The sequence below is a fragment of the Plectropomus leopardus genome, chromosome 16, assembly GCF_026936395.1.
Source record: "Plectropomus leopardus strain MGB_pleo_1.0 chromosome 16, ASM2693639v1, whole genome shotgun sequence".
NCBI lineage: Eukaryota > Metazoa > Chordata > Actinopteri > Perciformes > Serranidae > Plectropomus > Plectropomus leopardus.
In genome coordinates this window covers 8,178,539-8,206,275 of record NC_142191.1, presented here as the reverse complement: position 1 = coordinate 8,206,275, position 27,737 = coordinate 8,178,539, and the positions used below count along the sequence as shown (strand labels likewise).

The following is a 27,737-nucleotide window of genomic DNA, read 5'->3' as shown; positions in this document are numbered from 1 at the left end:
CAGAGATTTTGCTATAGGACCACAACCAAGTCCCTTCTTTATGCCTCCTTTGCATTTCTACACAGAACCAAACGGGATAATGAGGCAAGGGAGCACTGAGAGAAGCAATACATTGCATGCCGCTTTACTTTAAAATAAAATTCTACCTTGTAAAAAAAAAAAAGAAAAAATGAAAGTACGTTGAATTAACACTAATGTCCAAATAAATGAGAACCTGTGCACTCATGCCCATCCCTTGTTAATACTTGTGTTTAAAGCTATAAATTTGGTTATATATTGACAGGGTTGAGAAACAATTAGATGTGAAAACATGCTTTACAATATCTACTACAGTATTAGAACAGACTGAGAACACTTGCAATTGTTTCTTTTCTCTAAGTCATTCCTGTCTGCTTTCTTCAGAGAGAGTGAATGAATTAAATAAATTAAAATAAACCAAACGCTAATCTACTAGCGCAGAAAGCATTCTCAAATATTTATTTTTGAGTTTGTTCTGTACAAAAGATTATGTGAATGAGAGGTGAACGCATGTATGCCTTTAATCACTTCAGATGCAGTGAATGAAGGCTTGAATGTGAGTGGTAGCATGAGATTGGTGCACTGTTCCTTTAAATGGAGGGAGAGGATGGGGAGAGAGAGAGAGAGAGAGAGAGAAGAAGAGAGGGAGTGAGAGGGGAGACGTAGTAGAAAAGGGGGGTTGTTGTGTGCACTTTCTCTTTGTCCTGGAGAGGTGTGTGGGTTGAGCGGGATTTGACCGAAAGAAGGAAAGTGACTTCAGAGGAAATTGCTAAAAAGATCTGCACATCTTTTGAGGATTTTTCTTCTTCCAATATTTTTAAGGACGAACTGTCACTGACTCAACATGTTGGATATGGAAACAACTGCCCAATCTCACTGATCTCTGATGCTCACTTTAAAAGGACTTAAAGGGATTTAAATGAGGAGAAGTCAACAGTCTTGAGGAGATTTTCTACAAGAAAAAAAAAGTCTTGTTTTACTTCTGACTGTTTCTTGGTGGGACTTCAACAGCTGGATCAGTCTGACGCTTTTTAAAGTTGACTCCAGGAAAATATCACAGGATATTTCATTGAGTTAATAGTTGCTATTGGCATTTTTTGATGTTGCAAATTCACCATAGCTTTACACTTCTCTGGACAACTTGTTGATGTTATTTATTTGCCAGTGAATGACACACTGCAGGTGGTGACTTGTGAGGCAACTGTGAGATGTACTGCTGAATATTTGATGTAATTCTCAAAGGATACAATCAATCAATCAGCAGTGTTTTTGCCTTGGTCGAGAAGGAGATTGACTGAGAGGAAAAATCATTAAGAAAGCTACCTCAAATACCAGCTATTTACAGTCTTAAACCAGAAAGAGGAAAAGAGATGGCACAGACAGAAGGAGGAAAAGAGCAGGGGCGTGTCAAGACCGGGGACCAGCTTGGGGCCAAAACTGCTGCTGGAGCCCCGATAGCAGGCGGAGGAGTGGTGGTGGAGGTCAGGGAGAAAAAGGGACCTCTGCGGGCTGCAATTCCCACAATGCCTTTCCCTCTGGCTGTCATCTGTCTGTTTCTGAACACCTTCATACCTGGACTCGGTAAGTTGTGAATCACACTTTCCTCCGCTTCCCATCTGTAAATTAATTTGAATTTCTGTTTGTAAAAGTAAGAGGAGTTGAGAAACAGACAGTCCCACATGCACAAAGTTAAAGGAAGAAATAACGCACAAAATGTTCATTTGATTATTAAATTCAACCCCTTTTTTTAACCTTGTATTTGTTAAAAAAAAAAAGTTTGTTTTTCTCGTATGCCTCCACAGTGATCAAAGAATCCAAAATCAGAAACTATATCAAAACATCTCATTACAAATTGTCGCACAACTTGTGCAGGACAATCCAAGTCTCATTTATCCAGTCATATGCTCAGTAATTTCAATTTATTGTTAAAACTTTAGTATTTAAAACTGAACTCAAAATGAAATTCACCTACAGTCTCTTCAAAGCCAGACTCCATTGACAAAAACAGTAATTTTACCTTTACGAAAACAAGAGCGTCTGGTTTACTGCTGCCTAAACCAGCAAGTCTGGTTGTGTTAATGTGTGACTTTGGGGTTTTTAAAGGGTTAGTTCGGATTCACCAAAGTCACACAATAACACAAACATACTACCGATCAGGGCAGCAGTAGACCAGCAGTTCCCATGTTCAGCGAAGTAAAATTAATTGATTTTCTGTGAGGTCTGGCTTTGGAGAAAGCATAAATAACTTTCACTTTCTGTTCAGTTTTAAATAGTAAGATTTAGAGAAAATGCATCTGTTTAGAAACTGCGGAGCATATGACTGGATAAATGAGACCTGGATTAAACTGCACGAGTTGTGTAAGAGTTTGTAAACAGATGTTTGGATATAATTTTGCTAATGTTAAAAATGGACTCTTTTGATCTCAATTCATTAAGACTTTTCCTTGTTTTTTGTTCCCAGTGGAGGCATGTAAGAAAAAAACAAACTTATAAGGGTAAGAAATTGACAGAAATGGTAATTTGGGAAGTGAGAAATAGTGACACAAGAGACAGAGTGGTCATGAAACTACGAGACCGTCACAGTCATGTTTACAATAACAAGATAAACAAACACGAGGGCAGTCAGAGAGGACTGTAGATTGACCATAAAAGTTACATGGAAAGTTTGCAGGGAGTGCCAAAATTTAGTTTGGAAAATAAAGCACAAGTCTCATCATTTTCACACACAACTAAAAGCTCTCTCTGTCTGTGCGTGTGTGTATATCTGTGTATTTCCTCCTGTGTGCATACATGTGTCAGAAAAAGTGCAAGAAAGATAGAGACCCCATTCACAGCTCGAGTTATAATAAGAGTGTCAGGCTGTAAACACACAGCTTCAGTCTGCCGAGTGCTAATGCACAGAGTGATGTGGTGAGGTGAAATTGCACAGCTCTGGGTATAAAAATCCATCACAGGTGTTATCATTATGGGCAGCGTCATCGTCGCTGTGGGCGGATACACCATCACAGCGGGTAGAGACATCTTCACTGTGAGCTAACTTAACATTTGTGCTGTTATCATGGGCAGAAATCTTTACACTTGTTTTCAGATGTGACTTTGGCAACAATTTAGCAACTAATTTTAGATGGTATTTAAACTGTATCAGGACAAGTATGTGTAATTTTATACACTGTGAATTCTGGCATGTTTGTTGGCTGTGAAATGATGATCAAACCAAGTCATTCAACCGGATCTTTTTTTTGGAAGCAAGGTCATAATTTTACAGCAAAATTAGCTCTTTATCTTGCAAAATGCAGGTTCATTTGGGCAGGTTGCTCACCCGACTCATCTCCATATCTAAGTTTTTATTTTTAAGATCATAATATGGAAGCATAAACTGCAAAAAAGTGGAATAGTCCCCATAATGTCATCCATTGGTTTGTAGAGTACCGTTTTGAAGCCTTGAGTTTGGCATTCTGATCTTCACCATCTAGTTTTTTGGAGCCTGAGTGGATGGAGTTTGGGAAGAGTAAGAGGTGGACCTGATTGACGATAGGGTTGGGACCGTGTTAAAAATCGGTTTGATTTTAAGCCAAACACTGGACCAGTTTATCGAATTTTACCAGGTGTCCCACATGACGCAGCAGTCAATCCTGAATGGAGCATAATGACACCATGTCCCAACAGAAAGCGAGTGTCTTAGTATTATGTAGCATCGCATTACATTGGAGCTCTTTGCACACACTGAACCCATTAAATATGCACCTCTGTCACTTAATGTAAACAAATCACATAGCTATCAGCTGTGCGCTCAAGATCAAACCGGAGACTTAAACACTTATTCGCTATCTTCTTACATTTGTAATGTTACTTTTTAAAACAGAAAACACACCTTTTATATTGCGATATTTGCTGAAAATTACAAACATTAGCCAACAGCAAGAAGCAAGAAGCCTAATGTTAGGTTGCTCTCCTCATTTCAGCTTCACAAATCAACCGGTCCTCGTCCCCAGAGGCGCTTTCAAAGCAAGTGACAGGAATAAATAGAAACACAGCGTCCGTTGACTTAGGTTCAGCTCACAACAGTGCTTACAGCCAGTAAGGACAGCTCTTTTGTTGGCTTGAAATCAAAAATGTTGCTATATTGGCAAAGTTTTAGTTGTTTTAAGAGAACCACTCTGCTCCTCTCATCAGCCCAAAATCTAAACAAACACAGTAAGATGTTTCCTCTCCCTTTTAGTTAGTTTATCAATGATATTATATTAATTTGCTGTCATATTGTATTGCTAGTGCAATTTGAGTTGGATTTTGCACTGTGAATTACGCTTTTTTGACATTGAAAGGCTGTGCCTTGTTATGACAAGTCTGTTCAGTTGGTTTGCATAAATTAAACCGCTTTGCGGACCAGCAAAAATGGAAATCGACCCAACTCTACTTGTGGACATAGCTGTGGTAGAGACTTGTCAATCACAAGGTAGCCGCGGCCTAAAGCATCACCTGCTTTATTATCTTTTTTACTCTAAATGGAACCATGATTTACAACGTAAACATCACACTTGTGGAAGAACACTTGAAACTAGTGATTGAGACCATCAACTCGTTTCCTGGGGTAATTAATAAATAAATAAATAAATAAATAAATAAACAAACAAACAAAGAAGTAGAGTCATTTTCTCAAAGGCTTCTGTGTAACTGAACTAGTGGGGTTGCTTCCTGCTGGCCGCTAAAAATAATGTAGGTATAAGGCACTTCAACACTATCTTCACTTTTCAGGCTCAGAGATGACCTCTTGGTAACACACCATAGTATTGGACAAATTTGGACAATAGAAGGAACTATGCACGGGCGATGTCATGGTATTACGGCATACCACGGTATTTAGAAATCCCTACGGTGTGATTTTAAACACCATCAAAGATACAGACCCTCATATTTCTATTAACTTCATACTGAAGAAGCTGCAATAAGGATGTTTTGAAAACTGTGCGCATCAGCGTGCCACGGGAGCGTAGCATGGTGCAACAGGCAGCTGAGCTGACCGCGTGTGCTAAAGAGAATAAGCAGCCAGTCAACAACAGCCTGTGTTGTTCCCGCAACAAAAGAGAGAGACCACAAGGAAAACAGCTTATTTTCACACTTACCCCAATGAAGTAAGGGATTATATCGACCAAACAGAGTTGCTGATTGTCAGAACAGTGCAATAACTCACTAAATGACTAACAAGACTGATTAACACAGTTTTGGTGAGCTTTATTTGGTTCTGCTGTGTTTTAATAAAGTGTGTTTTACAATTTAACACAGTTGAACTAGTCTTTCGTTAAAGGAGTGAGACATTAATTCAAAATGTGTGTGGCTGTCTTTGTCTGTGTTATAAGAAAAATAAGTTTAAGCATATGAACTTTTGTTGACATCTTGTGAGTGTATTGTGTATCAAGTAAACTGAAAATGGCAAGACAGCCTGCAGAACACATTGAACTCGCTGGTTGGCAGTGTCAGGAGAGGGGGAACAGCGCTGCACTGATACCATCACATACCATATACCTCGGTGTAATCCCAGGAGGGTATGAAAAAAAATAGATACCGCCCATGCCTTGAAGAAATGTCAGGGGATCACCAAGGTTATTGCAATTAATTCTGTGGGGGAGCACATCTGTTAAAATGTTCATGGAAATCTGTACAATCAGACCAATATTCCTTGGACTTATGCTAATAATAGACAATTCCAAAAGACATGTCCAGCATGAAATATTTCTTCCGAAGTGGCCTCACTTTAATCTGGATGCAACCCATTGGTGTATTATTAGATCTGGATATCGGACCCCTAGATCCCTAGATGGCGCCTATTCAGTCCAATGGGAATTGCTCGCCTGGCGCGTAGCCCACCCCCGGTTGGTGGCCCGGTTTTAATTCAGTGGTGTGTAGCCCACTGAATATGTGTGATATGTTTCTCCCTCTGACCCCATCAACAAGTTCCCACTCTGCCTATCGACAACATCAGCAACATCAATTTTAAATCTTCTTGTCTCAAGGAAAGATTCACAAATATTAAACCTCTATGGATCCGACATTAAAAGATAAAAAAGAATCATAATTTAACCTTGCTTACAGTTTAAGGTAGATAGGTATTCAAAGCACATTTTCTGATGACATTTATTTTAAAATGTACAGCTGTTATCATTCAGGAAAAGATGTTGCAATAAGATTATTTAAATATTCATGAAACAAGTTTTTTATATATATATTTGGCCAAATTAATGGTTATATTAAGTGAGGAAAAAAACAACAACTTTAGAATAATGGATAAATTAGTTAGAGCACTTGACTAATCAACCGGGAAAAAAGGATCAATAGGTGCAGTCCTCAAAGACACTAATGTTTAGTTGTGATTGAAACAGTCAGAGAGGTTTTAACTGTTTGTAGTTTGCAGTGGTGTTGAACTGAACGCATTATATCGAGCACCTTTCTAATGTTTTGCTGTTTTGTTTATTAAGCTCTAAAAATGTCAAGATTGAGATCCTCTAACAAACTCATTCATTGTCTCGTTCTTTCACTGTGTGTATTTTAATGCAGATTAAGAGTATTTTCTATTGTTAGGATGCCTCTGTCCTCCTTCCGTCTAATTCCCAGTACTTAATCCTTCACTTGGATTAGCAAGTATTGTATTGTACTGCGTATTGTAAGATTATATAACAACATCTGGTGGCCAAACTCAAAGACAGGGACACTCATTCACTCTGGTTTAGTAAATTTTAAATACATAAACAAACACACACACACACACACACACACACACACACACACACACACACACACACGTTTACTGAGGTCACTTCATTGGAAATTACAGACTTACATTCTTTTCTGTAGTTTCCTGGAGACTTAAACTAAACCCAGACTTTATTAGTGACCGAAAAATCAGCTTTTTGCCCATTAGGGACATGGTTTATGAGCGACAGCAGAGCATCAGCCACATGGATATGTTGATCCTCACTTTATATATGACAAAGCCTGTGGAGACAGACTGACTCAATCACAAACACACAATGCACACATCCACTGTCACTAAGTGACACACGCAGACATTCACAAGGAGTCATTCATTAATCTAGATTAGCTCAGTGGTTCAGTTCAAAAGCAGCAGCACTTAAAATGATAATGTAGAGGAATATATTTTAAGAATAGAATACAATTGTGTAGCAGTTAATGAAGTAAAAATGTGCTAAAGATCAAACACTGTGTGAGGAGAAGACAGAGATAAAGAGGAGAAAATCCACACACGGAGATACTTCAGATGTTTTTCCCTTAAAGAATTAAAAGACTGGTGTCTCCATAGCAATCACTCAGATCTGACTCAAACACCAAAAAACCTATGATGTCTCCTCTCCACCCCTCGCCTCTGATCTGTTGGTCAAAGCTTTCTGGAGACTTATTATGTTTGTTTGTCATCTTGGTTATTTTCTCTCTCCGTTTCCTGCGGAAAAAAGCTTTAGATGCCAAATTTTGAATCTTTTCTCTTACTCATTCGCTCTTTTTCTCTCAATTTTACACACATTCAGAAAAGCCCTCTGCAGTAAATGTCCAATCACACTTGAAAATGTCACAAACAGATGTGTGAGAAAACAAGGTCAGAAAAAAAACACCATGACCCACATATTCAGTTTCTTCCCCTTTTGGTAGAAACGTCTCCCTGACACGTCGCCTCGATTGTCCCCAACATGTATGAAAAAGCATCAAGGCGACACCTCATTTAGGTGTGCGAGTGTGTATGTAGGCTGGCCTGAATGCCTTGACATTTCATTGAATAGCTGCGGCTAGTTGCCATGACAACGCTGACTGAAATGAACACAATGTATGCGTGTGTTTGTGAGTGTGTTTCAATGCCATTTGGGTCTAATTGACTGAAAACAGTGGCATTTTCTATTCAACTGTCTACAGCACTGTAAACTGACAAATAATATAGGACACTTATGCAGCACAACAGATGCATGAAGTCATTTCAGGACATTTTGTGCTTTATGTTTGCTGTTGTAACATCGCAGTGAAAAATAAGCTGTGTGATGCGAAACATTAACTGGATCACTTAAAAACTCACCTGCACTTGAATACTCAACGCACATCTTTTAATGATAAAACTGATACAATGGTACACATGTTGGGTATTTGTAATATCATATACTCATACATTTGTTCTCTATTATATGTAGCTGCACTGGATTAGACTACTTTACGTCTACTGTAAAAGCCAGTGTTATGAAGGTTACTTCTGAAATGTAATAGGTTACAGGTCATTGCCCTGTTAAAGATGTAATAAGAAATGTAACTATTTCAATTATTTCTTCAAAGTAATGTGACTGACAGATTTTATTAGTTTTCTATGTTTTAACCCTTTGTAACCTGAGTAAACTGGCTTTATCTCATGGGAAGAATTTACGAGTTACACAGAATTGCCTGAAATTTAGCCAAAGTTCAGATCCCATACTTCTATTTTACTAGATAATATAGCTGCACAGTGCACACTTCAAGAAGACTTTCGTAAGAGTTATCAAGCTGCTTTGGGAATCCGTAACTTGTTGATCATTTGAATCAGCAGCGTTAGAGCAAAGTGAGAGATTAAAAACTAATAACTTAAATTATTATTATTTATCTATTATTTTGAGAAATAAAGAATAAATTGATATATGAACAATCTCTAACTCTCTCTCCATCTCCTCACCTCTACAACTGTCTTCCTTTTCAAAACATCAAGGACTAACATTACGCATGAAAAATTAATGTTAGCTAGTTAACTTCCTTTTCATCTACAGTATGTGAAACTTACTTCAATATGCTTATGGAGACAGGAAAAAGAGACTCACTGTCATACACCAACAGAGAGGTAAAAAGTACAAGTTGCGGATGTGGGAGTTAAGTGCTGTAACTATTCCTTTGGTGAACAACAGCCAGGAGCAGACAGGAAACCAGAGGTACAGTACAGAATTGTATGGGCGGACAGAAAAAACATTTGTTTGTCCGGGACTAGATTCTGCTAGGCTAAGCATATTTTTAAACTTCAGACAGAGTCAGACTACAGGGTTCCTTCATCTAAAGGCATGTTAGATTTAAGCCTTTTTAAGACATATTTAATGCTGCTTTAAATGAAATTTAAGACCCATTTTACAACAACCAAATTGACGATCAGTTGCTTCGGTACAATTTATCTACTATAACATAAAACATGACTTTTTTGGTAACGTTCATGCAAGGGGAATTCAGCAGATTTTATATAGTTAAAATAATAATGATTAAAAAAAATCCCATTTCCCATGTTTATATTGGCCCTGCGATGGTCTGGCGAACTGTCCAGGGTGTACCCCGCCTTCCGCCCGATGACAGCTGGGATTGGCTCCAGCAACCCCCCCCCCCGGCGACCCTCACGAGGACAAGCGGTTACAGAAAATGCAGAAAATGACTGACTGACTCATGTTTATATTAATTAATTTAATGTCTTTCAAGACTTTTTAAGGATCCGTGGGACTAGCTGTTTCCCTGTTTTCAGTCTTTTCGCTCAGATAAATCAACTCAGGTTTAGCATAACGCACTCCAATTATAACACCAATTCTGTGTGTTGAATTTGTTATAATTGGTATTGATTTTCTGACAGAAAGAAAATGTCAAATTATTCCTCTAAAATTACTTGATTATGGTTACAAATAGATGTAGGTTACAGTTAAAAGAAACAAATGTTGACTTCTGGTGTCAACTTCAGACTCTAGCAACCATTTCACATACAGTGTGACTGAGCCATTTAGAGGTGTTGTTTTCTGACATATTCAAATAATCAGGTTTGAATCTTTCTAAGTGAGCCTCAAATGTGAGAAAAAAAAGTGTGTATTTCCACATCATATAGCCTATAGGAAGAGTGTATGTTCTACCTTTAGAGCTTTACAGCTAGCAGAAGATTCAATCCGACAACCTTCTACTCTCTGGTCAGCTTGTTTTAACGCTACATTAATCCTGCCTGAAGTCATGTTGCCAGCACCTTAGTTCACCCCTGCAATGTAATGAAAAACGAGTACCAGAGAAGCCGTTAGTCAGTGGAGTGTAAACAGATTAACGAGTTGTTAGCCTCTAAATAATTACAAATAGTTATTGTGAAAGAAACCACTGCTCGACACTCTAGTTGTGTTTCGATTTTTGCCATAAGAGGTTTGGAAACTGTGAGGGTTTGACACAAACGGCTACAGTGAATAAATGATTTGACCCTCAGTGGTACTGTGTAGGTGGCAGAGGTCATGTGTGTGTGTGTGTGTGTGTGTGTGTGTGTGTGTCTGTCTGTGATTGATGGTATGTGATAGTGGAGACACTGCATCAGTGTATGCCGTCATGTTGAAATGTTGCCTCTGGATGTTTTTGAGAGTGTGTGTGTGTGTGTGTGTGTGTGTGTGTGTGTGTGTGTGTGTGTGTGTGTGTGTGTGTGTGTGAGTCTGTGTGTGCGCTTTAGGACTTCTGTTTTTATGAGGACAGAATGAGCTGAGCATGAGGATGAGGAAAATGCTGCTATGTGAGGGCATAATTGTTGGTCTTCTTTTCCTCAATTTTTTTAGGGTTATTAATAACTCTAACTTTAAAACTACTTAATGTTATGCTGGAAATCACCACCCTCGTAGTGTATTCTGACTCTGATGATTAGCAAAGTGACTTAAATCATAGGAAGTCAGTAGGTGCAGCTTTACTTGATTTCAGTTCAGCAATTAATGTTATTGTCTGTGTGTTTAAATGAATGTGTGTGGACCCCAGAGAAGAATAACCATTGCTTATGCTGGTACTAACATCCAAATAAAGAAAGGAAGATCAACACATCAGCTGCACATACAGTATTGTAAACGGTTGTCAAGCAGACGAAAGGCTCTATACTGCATGACAAGACCATACTGTTGATTTAATTGCTGCTGCTGAGGTGTTACCACAGATGCAATGGTGTACAAACATTTCATGGGATGGCAGGATGCTTTAGTGTCTTTTGTGACCTGCTGTGTAACATCTCTGTTGCGCTTGATGTTGTTTGTGCAAATGAAGGCCAGGGAAGTCAGTTGTTTCCTCTAAATCAAAGGCAGACTGCTCGTTAAATCAGAATGTCTTGTTTTCTATTTCCACACTTGCTAATTACAGAGGATGCATGGTTGTGAAGCAGTCCCCAGGAGCAACACTGGGCTCTCAGGCGGTCAAAAGATGTTTTAATCCACCTGTTTTTTTACCCATTTTCATGTGCGAATTAAAAACCTGAGTAGCAATGCCACAAATTCCCCAAAATATTTAATTTTTTAAAAAAAGTTTCTACGTTAGGGGGAGGTGGATCAATAAAAGATAAGTGCAGTGGAACTGATTCACAGAATAAGTTACGGTGTACAGTCATGTCGTACTGTCATTGTATGAGCCAGTGCAAACTCTCTTCATCATCTCTGGATGACTTTTATTATGCTTATGTATGCAAACAGTGCAGTTACTAGAACACTTTCAAGAGCACACAGTTGTTCAAAACGCTATTTTCATTGTCCAGAGTGCTCTCTACCACTATACACCCGGCTGTTGTCATGCAGTGTTCACACAATACCTATGAAATCTAATGCACCAGAATTCATTTATAACCCACCCCAAGCTGACAGGAGAAAAGAGGGAAGTGGTAAAGAGAGCGAGTGAAACCAAGTGAACTTTAATTATTATTTTTTGGGGGGATTTTTTTATGCTTTATTATATTAAGGAAGAACTTTGAGTAATTTTAAGGTTTGTCTTCACCATGTGTCTTTTTCTAAACCTGTCCTATGCAATTTTATTGTGAGTAGGTAACGCAACAACTCCCGACAACGTCTCTTTTCCTAACCCTATCCTTACTAACGCAATCTTCCAAGATCTCTTTACCAAAACTTTACATAAAGCATGCAACTTTACATTAAACACAATACCCAACCATATTTCTTTTCCAAAGCCCAACCTACGCAGTTTTACTTACCTAAACCTAACCTGTGTAGATTTACTTTCCTCACCCAAATCTACATAAATTTAGTAACCTAAACCTAAGCTACATAATTTTCTATTAAATACGAAATGTGACAATGCTCAACCATGTTTCTTTCATAAATCTTACCTGTGTAACTTTATTTGCCTAAACCTTATCTATGAAACTTTGCATAAAAGTTTGTAATTTTATATGAAGTACAAAGCATGACAATGCCATTCATGGGGCACTTTATCATACAAACTCTTGTATGCGCTTTTTAGTGAAATATCATATGAGTCATTGTCTGAGGACACGTTGTATACAGCCATTGATTTCCTTAATTAAAGGTTTGACGGGCACTCTTACTTCTATCATCCCTCTTGTTCTGCACTGGCACCAGACTAAAGAAGTAGTGCCTCCTACTGCTTATCATGCACCAACTCCCAATATTTGCATAAGAGTAGTGGAAGAAAAAGTGCATAAATTTGCATTCTCAGTATCAGATTTTCTAAAATTTGATTAAAATGTGTGCTTAATTTAGATTTGGAAACGCACTTACTGTCGTTATTTCAGAATATGTGATATAAACCGGTCCGGAGCGCTTTTTTCACAGAACATTACAAAAGACACAACTGTGGCAAATACCCCCAAATGATTGTTACTCAGAATATGATCATTCTGGTCCAGCAAACTGCCCAATACCGATTTATGGCACACCTTTTTTTCTCCTTTGTCTTTTTTCTCTTTTCCTTCTCCCTCTGTTCTTCTCTCCCTATATGTCTCCTTCTCCTTCTCTTTCTGTCTTTCACACTCTTCCACTCCATCATTAACCTCCCACACTACCAGTGGGTGCTTTGTGGAGTTCTCTGTGTAATTATAGTCATTAGTCTGGGTAATATCTAGGCACACAGACATAGACACACACACATGCCCACACACACACACATCTCCCACATGTGACATACAGGGGATCCAAGAGCTTTTCACACATGCCGGATTGTTAGAGTAGACTTCTCAAACCGAGAAGATTGAAGAATTAATGAACCTTTATTATTGCGGTGGATGATAGTTGAGCATGTGTATATTCAATTTTTTATCTAACTGCACACATGCATAAGCTGTTTCCTTCATGGTTTGCTTTGTTAAGATCAATTAAACTGCAGTTTAAAAGGCGCTGTTTGAGGTCAGCAGCTACAAAGTGTGGAGCAGTGAGATTTTATACTTTTGATACTGTCCGTTGTTTTAGAATTAATATTTCATTAAAATAACATTTCCCTTTGAACGATTTGCGACATTTCCTGTAACATCCAACGGCTTCTGTGTTTAAAGCCATGAACTATTTTGTTTCATTTGCTTCTGCTCATGAAAAAAGGAGACATTGGTAGGATAACGAGAAAGCTAAGAAATTTGATACTGATCTCTTCGATGCCAACAACTAGAACAACAGCAGACCAGCTTTGCTCCTAGAAAGCCCCACTGTCCGACATATCAGGTGAATTTTCCCTCGGCATTAGAGCTAAAAGGTTTGGTTGACAGTGTATTAAAGATGCTTTCATCAATATTGGTATACCAACAATGGATCAAGTGACAACATGCACTGTGAAAGGAGTTACTGGTAACTGGAGGCAAGCAGGAAAACAGCAGAGTCATGTTTCATTATTGTGGATCAAACCTGGGCAACTTGTACAAGCGCCTGTATGTGCTATTAAAGCACCGTGCCAATCATTGTCTTCTCTCCCATACTCTGAGCCATATCTAAGTGGCGTATGGTCTATAGCAGCGGCCTTCAACATTTTTCAAGCCAAGGACGCCTTAGCTGAAACTGAGAAAGGACTGTGTGCGACATATGTTATATAAAATTGCATTGCATATTACAGGGCGGATGCAGGATGTCAGGCACAAGGCCATTTCAGCCTCAGGCTGCGATTTCGACCTGTATTTTTCTTTCAAGTAGGTCAGAGAGGAAACTCCACTTTCACAAAGACAAGTTGTTGCAAAAGGCAAAATGTCTCAAAATATGATTCATGTTAAGGTCTATATTTAGACATATTTTTGAAAAGAAAAACAAATCAAACATCTTTTAAACGGCCTGTGTAAGACCTATGGTCTAAAGTGCATTGTACAAGTGCATTTAGGGCGTACTTTGCTAGTTAAACAGTGCATAGTCTTGACATCAAGTAAGCCGCAAGGGGTAAAGGGCTTTTATTAATTCCCTTCATTAATAAAAGGTGTGTTTTGGGCGTAACATGAATTCAACCAATCAGACTGTCATCTTTCATCCCCTTTAACAGGGCGCCTGGTGCACTGCTTTTATATGCCGCATTCAGCAAATTAGTAGGCGAGCGTTGTTTTGCTGAGAGTAACGCAGTGAGAGCAGTGATATCAGTGCAGCTAATACTGTGAGACACTGATCTTTACAGCATCTGTAGTTTGTTTAATTGTTTTATGTTTTAGTATTTTATAGTAGTTGAGAGATATGTTGTATTTTACGATATAGCCTAAAAATATAGTGATATTAGCCCTACTAACATGTGAACATGCTAACAACTAAAAGGTGATAATATGTCAGGTGTTCTGGATACAGCTTGTTTTTGCTGCCCCCAAGTGGCTAAATAATTGGTTATTAAGACATTTAAAAGCTGAAATATAAGTTATTTTTTGGTTATTATTTCTCTGATGTGTATATTTTTACATTTTCTTAAATGAACTATAAAACAAAACAAGCTATTTAAAAATGTCACTTTGGGCTTTGGGAAATTGTTTTTGCATTCTTGACATTTTATATATAATGAATAAAACTGTAAGTTGCAGCCCTAATTGAATTAAATGTTGATCATGTGAAGCACGTCCGACTAATACCAATTCCTTTAAACACCGACGACAGAAACCTACTGTTAAGTGACATGTTAGAAACATGACTGGTATCTGACAAACACACCAGACCTTATGAATCCTGCCAATGGAAGTGATGTGTAACCATTTGGCCACCAGCATGCTGTCAATCATGGCTCATGTGTGGAGGTGGGCCGCTCCACCAGCAGCCAGAGCATCTGCTGGTGGGCGTGGCCTCTGTGACCTGAAAATGTTTCTGTCTGATCAGACCATATCGGCTTTGGGTGGAATCTCATTTTAGCCCACTGATGCTCGTTCTGTGAGATACTTTGAAATGAGCATTGGTTTAAAGGTTTAAAGGAAAAGTGCATTCATTTTTTCTTTTCCACATGTAAACATTGCCTTTTTTTTTTTTTGTTACTTTGCTGGCCTGCATACTATTCTGGGATGTGCTTGTACCAAAGTTTGACTTTTGCAAACCATTCCAAATAAGGTCAGTGTAGGGCATGTGAAAGTAAATATTATGATGTACATTTAGATTTGTCAGAGATTATGGGACAAGTTGAGTACATTTGGTATGTTTGTGTTTCTATAGCAAGAATCATTACGACAGATCTCCGTTTTTAGCTTGCCTGATAACTTAATCAAAGAGAGAGATATAAATAGAGATGCAGACAGAGAGAAAAACACACCGAGAGAGGAAAATTGATAAGAAACTTCAGCATGAGTCGATTTTGGCCTTTCTTCGCTCCCAAGAAACAAGATGCAGCTGACAGACCAGCCGCTCTCTTCCTTCCCTGCCCCCAACTGCTCTGCTTGCTCTGTTACTTGAATTTCTCCAATGTGACAAGAAATGGAGCTAGCCTAAAGAGACGGACAAAGGCCATGATGCACACAACGCCCACTATGCATTTCTTGTGTGGCATTCAGTATTTGCAGCATTCAGTTTAGAATTTGCAAAGAAGTACAACAAGCCTGCAGCAGGAAATATCAGCTGATTCTGTAAATAATTTAGAAATTTGTTGAAATGAAAAAATGCCCTCGACTTAATGAAAAACACCTCACATTCAGACAGTTTTGCTTACAACAGTTTATACTCAATGAGACTTTGTGAATAAATGCTGACTAAAAAAAGCTTATGTCATATCCCGAGTGGAACCAAATGAAAGATTTATGTCTTATTAGTGACACTTTTATCCACGATAACTGCTGCAATACAGAATCCCACCAAGGCTGTTTTTTCTGTCTAAATTCAATCAATGTAAGCTGGCATGTTTGGGATAAAACTTTAACATGCTAAAAGACCGATGGATGTGAGGTAAAATAGAGTAAATATTACACAATTCTGTTGGCATATGGGGGGCTTTAAATGTGTTTGGGAACAAGATTTGTGAGCATCATTTGATGATAAATGGGATGAAATCTATAATCAATTCTGATGAACTGTTATATCTGTGGACGTCAAAAATGTGCAGTTTGTGGTCCATGTGTTTGACCTATAACCACCAAATTTTAATCAGTTTATTCTTGCAACCAAGTGGATGTTTATGCAAAATTTTGAGAAATTCCATAATGAGATAAGATACTGTGTCATGCTCACAAGAATGACACAGATGAATGATCACAGTGACCTTTCACCACTAAAATCTAATCAATGTATCTCTGAGTCCAAGTGAATGTTTGTGGCAAATTTGAAAAAAAATTCAAGGTGTTTTCGCAGATATCATGTTCACAAGAATGACACAGACGCAGTCACAGTGACCTTGACCTTTGACCTATGACCACCAAAATGGCACGCTTTCTTTCTGCTGTCTCCCGCAGGGTATTTTGATGCAAAGGTAGCATGGCGTGTGTCGAAGTGCCGCTTTACATTCGACCGTTTCATCGATGCAATTTTGTCATTGCAAATTAGACACACCACAGAACCTGCTCTCTCCACAAAGGCGAATTCTTCGGTCCATTCGTCCTGAAATGTACGATACTCCTCATCTTTTTTTCTTTTCGCCATCTTCTTCGTCGAAGGGTTAGCTTTGAGCTAATGACCGAGCAGACTGATTCAAAAGGGGGCGTTTACCTGTTTACCCAGCAACGGCCAACGTAGGCTATTATCATCCAATTAAAATAATGGACAATTGCTCCTGCAGCCAACTGCAGCCCTGAACAGGACATGAGCAGTGAAAAATCGATGGATGGATTAAAACAAGTGAGAATATTTTGTTTTATCTGCGAGCCAGATGCAATCATCAAAAGAGCAACACCTGGCTCGCGAGCCATACGTTCCTGACCCCTGCACAAATGCAATCAATCATCCACTCGGCCAATTACCAAAGCTCACCTGTGGCCCGTTATACACAGGCACCACAGCAGATGAGAGAGGGGAGGATCCACAACACATGCACAGAGAGCAAGTACACAAACACTGAATGAACAATGAATGTTCATATTATTGTACAACAACCAGACTTCATAGGATGGGTTTACTAACTAATAAAAAATAAAAAAAATAAAATTCTCGGTAGGACGCTGCCGGTGTCGCTAAGTGTGTGTTTACTAAGAGACAGATCAAATGTACATTACATGTAAAAAGAAGAATTCTCAGTTGTTATGGCCGGGTTCACTACAGCTGCTAAAACGATACTCAGGTATTGGAAGTAGAGCTGTGCAATACGACGAGATGCAATGTCTGATGATAAGAAAAAGGTCTATCGTTTCTTATTATGCTATATCATTTATATCGTTTACGTCATCTGATAACACTTTGCGTACATCCGCGTTGTCGAGGGGGTGTCTGCACAAAGCGCAGCACCAAAACAAACCAACATGGAAGAGCTGGAAAGCGATTCTTAACATAGAGACTCAGCACAAGACACTGACACCATTGGTTTTTTAGCCACCAGCATGAGACTCGCTTCAGCATTTCGTTTTTCCCTTTCTCTCCAGTGGCTCTCTGCCTCTCACAGACACACACACCGCTTTGATTTATTTAATTACAGCAATACTTTATCTAGGTTGAATGTACTTTATTTAACTTTACACTTTATTTAAGATTGTAACAGTATTTTATTAAACTTTATTATAACAGTACAGTGTTTCCCATTAATAACCAAGACTATGGCGGGCTGCCATGGTCTAATTTGTCTTGCCATAGTCTCAATGGAGTGATAAGTAGGACCGGTATTAAAATATATACACCGTTGGGTTATTTATAGCACAGTAGAGGCAGAGATGAGCAGCACAACGTCTATTAAAAGTGAAACTAAACTGTTCACTCTGCTGGGCCTAAAACTCTCTTTCACTGACAAAAATCTGCAAATATCTTCTATCAGTCATCGATCTGATGAGCTGTGAAAGTCTCAACAGATCAATAATACCCCAAAAAGAACTCCACATGCTCCGCTGCATTCACAGACCCGACCACGGATCCAATGTAATGTCTCATCTGATATGTTAACCTGTCAGTACAAACCCATTTAAAATCGAAGAATTAAAATCACTGTCCCATTCACAAAATGAATGCTTGGATATCAGATAGGCTGAAGCAAAAACCGTCACAATCAGTGTGAAATAATGCCAATAAAACCCTGCAGGCTAGTATAGTGATAGCTATGTAGACAAATCTGAATATGTATCATTGATAACATGAGGCAGACTTGTGATATAAGAGTAAAATTCATACTCTATTTATATCCTATTCCTGAGGGAATGTTGTCATGGAAACATCCCATAATGAAATAATCTGATTGTTGTGCACTGACACACATACACACACACACACGTCTCCCTGTGTGGTATAGCTCACACACACACAATCAGTGCATTTACAGTACAATAAGCCGGGCCTGGGAAGGTCCAGGTCTCCAGATAACAAGATATAAAGTGATATTGGATTTTATTCAGGCAGACAAGAATTGTCCTCAGAGATAATCCTATTTTCAGCCAGGTGGCTGTGAGTATCGGTGTGTGCACATCTTTCTGTGCTCTTTTCCACAGAAAAGATCCACTGCTGCTTAAGTTAGGCACTCACAGACGGCGGCCACTTACACTGACACATTTACTCAAGGACGCTGAGTGGACGGTGAGAGATATCGCTGTGTCAAACAGCTTCACTCCACAATCTGAACCTGTTATTTCTTCTGGGCAGAGGAGAGTTTTATTCTCTTTCCCATGTGATTTTTTTGCTAATGGAACTCTCTTATGTGTCACCTGACATTTCATGATATGTTTGGTTTTTAGTGAAATATCTTGACATCTATCGAATGGATTGTAATGACATGTGGTAGACATATCCCAGCCCAATTGCCAGAAGAAAATGTTGGCTTTGTGCATTTCTGGAAGCTACAAAAACATTACATTTGCATGTTTCATATGTACCAGAGCATCATTTCTAAAGTGACATAGTATATATAAGTTGACTTTGTCATTTGGAGGTGGATGGCATGACACCCAGGCAAGACACCTGCCAAGTTGCAGACCACAGTTCAACACCAACAACTACAAAACCAGTATTAATTTAGTGAGTCATTGCTGTTTTTTCCAATGGCTTTTTAGGCAACATACAGGGGTGTTTTCAAGTGATCCATCACTGTTTTTCCACTTGGGATAGAGTAAGAAAAAGTGGTTGTCTATTTTTGTTTAATCCTTAAATTTCCAGCTCAGCTCCTACATTAAGTCTAAAATATACTGTGGAAACAAAATTTTTAAATTTATACTGTTCAGTACAAAAAATGCGCCACTGAAACATACTTTAACTGCAATGCATGCAATGCAATGCTATGCATTGTATTATTTCTGGGTATTATTCTGGGTTTTTGCCTTGGAATTAGTCATTTTTCTATTGTACACCTGCTTTTGAACCTAATTTTGAACATAGAGAAAATACATGCTATTTCTATTAGGCCCACTGTCAAAATCAGTGTTACTGCAAATAAGTGACACATTTCAGGCTGTGATTGTCTAAAAATCTTTGCATCAAATATACTGAATATAATTCATTTTCTGCATTTTTTTCCTTGTGTCCAGTACTAAGCAACACAAAAGTAACTGTAAAAGCTAAGACGGGTCAGTGAAAAAAACCCATGTTTGGTGGCTAAAGAATGCAAACTGCAAAACTCCACAGTGAAACGCCACAAGTGTCAATAAAAAACACTCAGGTTCGGTGGTTCAAATGCTGCTAGGAAACACGATGATCTGTCGGTACGAATCCGCCAGGTTCAGTCAAGTCAATTTTATTCATAAAGCCCATTTTCACAAACCACGGTTTGCCTCAGAGGGCTTTACAGCATCCCTCTCCCTTTGGACCCTCACATCACCTAAGGTAAAACTCCCGAAAAAGAACCACTGTAACGGGGAGAAAAAAAACAACCAAAAAACAAAAACACACACACCTGTGGCATTGCCATAGTGGGTTGCCAAAAAAACTACCTGTGTTGTTTACTGTTCTTGAACAGTGGTCGGAGGCTTGGCAGCAGTCTAGCCTCGGTGTCACGCCATCCACTATATACAACTTCACTTTACAAATGTTAATGTGATACATGTGAAACTTGCAAAAGTAACAAATCAGTGGTTTGAAGAAAGGTACAATGCCAACATTTTTTTTGGTGACTGAACTTTGTTGTCATTAGAGACAAACACTTATCTCCTCTGGCGTATTTCTCTGGAATCTCTCGTGTCTTGTATATTTCATTCGGAAATTAACCAGAGCGGAAAACTCCTTCCAAGTCTTTGCATCTTGGAGCCAAATGCACTGTTGTAATAGCAAAGTACCACAAAAGCACCACATCGGGACTGTTAAAAAACAAACCTTTTTAATGAACCGGCAAGTTTTATTTTTTGGTAACGGGATGTTTTTGCTGTTTTTATCCCACAGGTACCTTCATCTCAGCGTTCACGGTGCTGTGTGGAGCTCGCAGCGAGCTGATCTCAGAGCGAGGTGTTTGTTGTGTGTTCTGGCTCAACGTGGCAGCAGCCCTCATCCAGATACTGACAGCTGTTATCATGGTTGGATGGATCATGAGCATCTTCTGGGGAATGGACATGGTCATCCTGGCAAGTCAGTACTTGTCTCGCTGTGTTTATCTTTCTGTCTGACAGTCTTCAGTTCTCTTTTATTTATTTTGGGCTTGTCTCCTTTTTCTTTTGTCTGTCTCACACATGACATGCCGTAGGTGGAGTTCATCCAAGCAGCAATAAAATATTCACAACATGAAAATCAAATTACAATAGGCTACTTGTGCAGAAACTCAGTGTTGGTGTCACACAAAGGTCACGGTTAGAGCCAGCTCAGCCTTTAGAGATGTGTGGAAGCTGGCCAAATGAAACTGTTATCACTTTTTCTATGACACACTGGTGCTTTTTCTTACATGGTATTTAAACATGTAAACTTGTATTTGCAGTGTTAATTTTGGCAGATGGTTTAGATTTAGTCTTAGTCTTCTGGCGCAAAAGTTTTAATCACGTTTTAGTCATTTGTTTTTAGTTTTAGTCCAGTTTAAGTTGATGTGCACTCATCACATTTTATTTATTTTATGCATTTTTCTCTCTAAACTACCTCAATCAAGCAAATACAGGTATTTAAATTTTGGAATCAAGGAAACAGGTTGTATCAAGTGTTGAAATTTTATTCACAACTACTTTTTTCTATAACTACAAATAATTTGTCATTGAGTTTTTGACAAGATTAAAGGATGATTTACGAGTACACACTTCAATCTCAAACAGAATCTCAAACTCTGAGACAACTCAACAACTTTTTGTACCCAGGTTCACTGCAATTTGTCAATCAAACTGTTAAGAGGCAGAGAAATAACTTTATTACAGCCTGAATTCCTTCTAAATCTGCAACATGTTAGTCTGGAGGTTAAACAGATGTCATCCCACAGAGTCTGTAATTAAAACTTTATTTTCAGATGTCAAAGAAAACTCAGCTGAGTTCAGACTGTTTATTTACAGCACAGCTACACCGAGCCTCCTACCTGCCTGTCAAACAGCAAACAAACCATAAACCTTCTCTAGACGGTCCGAATCTGAGTTGAGTCCTGCAGGGTTCAACAGTCTGGCTGCTGCTCGGTCTGCTGCCGCTCAGCAGCTAACAAGCGGAGCTAGCTGTTAACAGCCACCGCTACACACAACAAACTCCACAAGTCCATTCAACAGTTCCACCATCCGCAGTCAGACACACACGGCTGCTTCCTTACTGCCAAATTACAGTTTACAGCTCATGCTAACGGCTGAGCAGTGTGAGTGCTTTGCAGGCTAACGAAACATCCTGGCGTCAACTACTTACAGGCAGATTTGCCAACCCGCCGGCCCCTCGATATCATGCCACATTCTGTCTGATAGCCCACCACTAACGTTTTAGTCTCATGGCATCTCGTCAACAAAACAGAAAGGCAAGGTAAATTTATTTATATAGCACATTTCATACCTATAGGCAACCCAAAGGGCTTTACAGATTAGTCTAAGTTCATTTTAGGCCAATCACAAGACACACAAAGTAATATCAATTCAATTTTAATTCAATATATTAAGTCAAATATCACAAATCAAAATAAGCTCGGAGGGCTTTGCCTTACATGACACCCCTCTGTCCTGTGACCCTCACAGAGCATCAGGAAAAACTCCAACTCCAAAAAAAACCTGTGGAGAAGAAATGATGGAAACCTCAGAAAGCGCAACTGAGGAGGGATCCCTCTTCAAGAATAGAAGAGAAAAACTAAAAAAGAAACGCTGTCAGAGTTTTATTATCACAGATCAATTTTTAGCTCTTGTCTCAAATCATGGAAACAAGGTTGCGAGTATGTTTCATCATACTCTCTGTTAAAAAATTAACAATGTCACTTTGCAAGTTATTTTTAGTTAGATATTCAAAGTACAAGTCTGGTGGTATTTCATACTTTTCTAGATTTCGACAAATCCAATAACAAACCAGCAACGAACCGATCCTGTAGATTTCTGCCAGAAAGCCCTTTCTTAAAAAATCTATTAATTTAACCCAAACCACAACCTCATATTAGCCTAACCAAGAGTTTGTTTTTTGGTAGAATGCCCTGAAATCAAAAGCTGTCAGAGCTGACGATCGGGAACAAAGTTTGTCAAACTTTAGGTACACATTATCAGCTGTTTGATAACGAAGTCAAGCCGAAGGCTTATGTTATATATCATCATTTACAAGCAGAGGTTTGTGCATCTAATAAGCAGAGTCGCCACTGAGCAGGTACACTCAAGCTACAGGCAAGAGACTGGCAAAGACAGAAGTGGGATTCATCTGCATGCCAGTATTCATAGATCTACATACACTAAATAAGCATAAAGGTGTAGAGCTACAGCTAAGCTATTTTAAGGCATGAGGGGTTTTTTTAGAATAAAAAAACACTAAATATGTAACTTTGGTGAAGAGAGTTAAGTTTAAATCACTGCCCTGAAGGAACTTTAAGATTTATATCTTACATAGGTACCAATGGGGCTTTGGGCTGAGTGCCACAGACAGGTTGGTTAAGCAATAAAAGACTACGAATCTACCAGCCATCTAAAATGTTTATAACTGTTCTAAATAGCTTCACTCCATGGACAAATGCCAGCACTCTTGGCGGAAAAAAAATAGGTATACATCTTCAGACAGTCTCTCAGACAGTGTTGCACTTTGCTGTTCGCATGAACTTGTTGGTTTTGGCATTTTTGTGGGAAAATAAAATAAATATAGAATAACTCCAGCCAAATTGTAACAGCTCTGCACGACACTAATGCTTTTTATTTTTCTTGCAAATTCATAAGAAAGAAAGAAAGAAAGAACAGAGGTAGATGCAGAGAACAGAGGCTGGGTAGTGTAGTGTGTTCTCTCAGGCACTGATGCATGAACAGGCGCACGCACGCACACATACACACACACACACACACACACACACACACACACACACACACACACACACACACACAAACACAAGAAGTCACTATTCTCTCTTCACCGTTGCAGCCTTTGAATTTCCACAGTGCTCCCCCCTTTGTGTGTACTAGTGTGCATTTGTGAGGTAATTGCCGCCTGCGTGTGCAACCCAGTGCGCGTTGGTACGTACATGCCTGCGAGATTCTGTGTGTTTGTGTGTATGAGGTACAGTAATTGTGTGTGTGTGGGAGTGAGCGGCCCCCCGCAGTGCGTTTTTGTTCACTGCACCCCGCTGTTTTTCAGGCCCCCGGGCACACGTCTTCTTATTCAATTGTTGCTGCTTTAAATCCATACTCCTGTTAGTGCCCGCAGCTTGCCGCGCATTGAATATTTATATTGAATATGAAAACGATTTCCCTGTTACCACTGGCTGAATTCATGCATGCCGTTTCTAAGATCAATTATTATTCAGCTATTCATCACCACAATACATGTCTGTGTAGCTTTGGGATGCTTTCATTCAGCTCTTTCTTCCTCCATGCAATGAATCATTATTTCTTTATTTCTCCTTCCCTCTCTGACGAGCCTATCTTTGTTTCTATACCTCCATCTCTACTCGTGCTCCTCTTTCTTGTACCCCGCTGCCTCTCTTCTCTTGCTGATATCTATCTAATGATCTTGGTATTATCTTCCTACCACTGATCGCCTTCCTTCAACCTCTCTCTCTATCTAATGATTGCTCCTATTTGATCTTGCTCCCTCTCTTTCTCACATTATTCCTCCCACTCTCTGCCCATCTCCTCGTCTCCCTCTCCGCCTCGGTTTCTTCTTCGTCCTATATTTCTTCTTATCGATCCACCAAACTAGGGTTACGTTATGGAATGTGTGTTCATTTGATCATGTAATGTATCTGATTTAAAGGAAGGTCAACTCATGTTTAAAGGTTTTTAATTTTCTGTTGAAAGTTACTAGAAATTTTCTTTTTGTCCAAAAAGCCTGTTTTGTGCCCCCTCAACGTCTGTGTGATAATACTTGAAAAGCATTGAACAGTGAAACTCATCGCTAACTGGTTTTCATCGCTAACTGTCTCTCTTGTCTCTTCTCTCCTCCCTCTGTTCTACATCTTCACAAACTGAAGTTTCTGATGGTAGGTGTTTCTATTTTTTCTCACTCACTAACATGAATGAATTATTGAATGGGCCCCTGGCCTTCACTTACAAAATGTCACTCAAATTAACAAGTACCAAGGTCAGGTCAAGGTCAGGTGCTAGGTCAAAAAGTTTGCTTTCACTTGCTCTGCAGCAGCTGCTCCTTCCATCAGTCCATCTGATTAGATCGACAGATCAATTCCCCCACAACCCCACAACTCAAGCTCCTTAATCAGCTGCTGAGAGTTAAAAATAATAATTGAAAAAAAAAACTCATGGTGAGTTCTGTCTATGCTGCATTTTAACATCCACAAAGATGTCCAAAATAGAGAGGGGACACAGACGGACAAAAAAGTGACACTCACATAAGGAAAAAGAAAAGACGCAAAATTACCTAAAAGAGACTCTAAATCACCGCAAGGTCACCAAATCTACCACATCATGACACAAAACAACCATAAGGAGACACAAAATGACTACAAAGTTACACAAAACAACCAAAATAAGACACAAAATTATCTCAGACACAAAATCCCTTAAAAAAAAACACACAAAATTACTACAAAGACACCCAATCTACAACAGGTCACGAAATAAACACAAGGACAGATAAAATGACCACAAGGAGCCACAAAACGACTAAACAGCAACACACAACAACCAAAAAATACACAAATTTACTTCAATAAAACACAAAATGACCCCAAAGGCACCCAAAGTACTACAAGAAGACACGAAAACACAAAACAGCTATAAAGAGATTCAAAACCACCACAGTCAATGTGTCTTACTCCTGTGTGTCGGGGCCCTTTGCATATCTGTGCCTGGGGCCAATACTCTTATAATCCGACTCCTGCAGCAAGTTCATGAAACTGTTGAATTATGTGTACAGGCACATCACAGAAAAAATGAATAGTCAGCTTTACTAAATTTAACAGATTCTGAATGAGCCAAAACAAATAACCACATTTTCCAGCCTTAGAAAAAACTAAAAAAGTATTTACTCAAAACTTTCTCATGATCTTTGATCTTAGTCGGCACAAAATTATGTTTGGTATCTCACAAAAATCTCATGAGCTCAAGCATTAAAGTTCATTCTTGACCTTTGAAATGGTTGTCGCAGTAGCAACAAGCTCTCAGCTTCTCCCACAGTCCGTCCCCTCGAGGCAAACTAATCAACTGGTGCTGAAGTGAGCGTACAAAGCGACAAACCTTGTCCTGGTTAAAAGCAACACTTTTGGACTTAGCAAACAGATATAATTCATGTATTTATTTACATATATAGTGTGTGTATAGTGTGGATGTGAGATCCAATAAGACACGGTCAATCGAGACGCATGTGGAGACACACTCTGCCAGGTGTAAATAAACAAGCAAAAAACTGTCCACTTGTAATCGGATCAATCATGACTCATATTAATAACAGGTTAAACCAGGCTCAATATTTCCAACAGGGATTCCTACAGCTTAAGGGGAGTTAGATTTAAGACTTTTTTTAAGACTTTTAAGTGCCACTCAAAGTAAAATTTAGGACCAGTTTTAAAATAACCAAAACTGAGGGGAAAAAACATAACTGAGATCAATAACTTACTAGATAAGAAATGTTTACTTCAACATAAAATATTTCTTTTTGGTCAAAAAGTTTTATGATCTATTTCAGATGCTTATGTTATTTAGGTTTGTGTTTGCCCTGAAAAACTTCATTTCATTCAAGTTCATTTTTTTATTTAATCAGATGTGGTAAATGTTCATGAGTGTTGTTGGTTACTGTATCCTGATCTGCCTAGCATTAAATTCAGAAAGTTATTAGAGATTAATAGATATAACCAATCATTTTGGGATTTCACAATGCAGTGTCAGAAAAAAATAATACATAAAATCTTTCTCCCGGTGTAATAGCATTTTTAAGACATTAAGACATTTTGATACCAATCAAGGCCTTATTTTTAGATTAAATAATTTAATGGCTTTTAAGACTTTTTAAGGATCTGCAGGAACCCTGTTCCAATTTGTTTAAAATTTAGTTAGACTGGTATTGTTTACCCCTTTTGGGGAACCTGGCTAATGGCTTGCCAGCCAATAAAGCATTAGATCTCAGTGCTCCAGCTGAGCTCCTTTATGGCTGTTGCTTCCATTTTTCTCAATTAAATGAAAAGCAGAAAGGCAATTATTGTCAAAAGTTCAAAACAAATGTTTACAAATTACACTTAGTGCTTCAAAACCCCCTTAACCGGGGCCATAAAAGCCAGATAATAGATTTTACAATTATTTCTATTTCAAGCATTCAAAAGTCTCTCTTGTCTTCCTCAGGCTACAGAGACCAAGGTCTTCCTCAGGACGTCTAAGAGATGTCCCTCTCCTGTTTGATGGATCACATGGACAGTTTGACCTCTTCAACCTCCCCGATGCCCAATGGTGACCTTTAGCTTTGTGACGACCTGTAGCCGCCTGTCTTTCGAACGCCGGCCCACAGAAAGAAGCACTAATGGGAAAATAAATTTGCCACTTGGGGAAAGAGAGAAGAATCAGCTGACTGCTTCTAACTGCACGCTGCTGATTGGCTGAGGCAAAGGAGCAGGACGAGGAAAAAGAGACTAAAACTGTACAGTTACAAGGAAAACAATGTGTTTGTATTTTGTTGAGTAAGTATAACTGTGATTTTTAAATTATCTTTTTTTTTAATCATTTTTATTTGATCTATTTGGGAAAAAAAGTGTAAATCTGTCAAAACTTGTAGACCAATCTACATGTTTTCTACATGACAGGATGGAGGGAGGAAATGAAGAAGGTGTGCTGGCATGACGGAGAGAATTAGGATGCTGATTTGCAAAGTTTATATCTGTATTATTAGCTTATGTGTTTTGACAGATGAAAAAATGAAGGAAAAAGAAAAAAAAACATTGTTATG

The 27,737-nt window shown here is 38.8% G+C and overlaps 1 protein-coding gene across 1 annotated transcript; it reads left to right on the top strand.

Moving 5' to 3' along the window:
• Positions 1-674: 674 nt before the first annotated feature.
• On the top strand, positions 675-27,174 carry stum (stum, mechanosensory transduction mediator homolog). The gene is made up of 3 exons (XM_088089745.1): positions 675-1,599; positions 20,670-20,852; positions 27,140-27,174. Exons 1-3 carry the CDS (start codon positions 1,389-1,391, stop codon positions 27,172-27,174), a joined length of 429 nt encoding a protein of 142 aa, XP_087945871.1. The 5' UTR covers positions 675-1,388.
• The last annotated feature ends 563 nt before the right edge of the window (positions 27,175-27,737 follow it).

Coding starts and splice junctions, on each gene's coding strand:
- stum (XM_088089745.1), top strand. CDS start 1,389: ATGGCACAGACAGAAGGAGGAAAAGAGCAGGGGCGTGTCAAGACCGGG. Junction 1,600..20,669: donor CACCTTCATACCTGGACTCG/GTAAGTTGTGAA, acceptor TTTATCCCACAG/GTACCTTCATCTCAGCGTTC. Junction 20,853..27,139: donor GGACATGGTCATCCTGGCAA/GTCAGTACTTGT, acceptor TGTCTTCCTCAG/GCTACAGAGACCAAGGTCTT.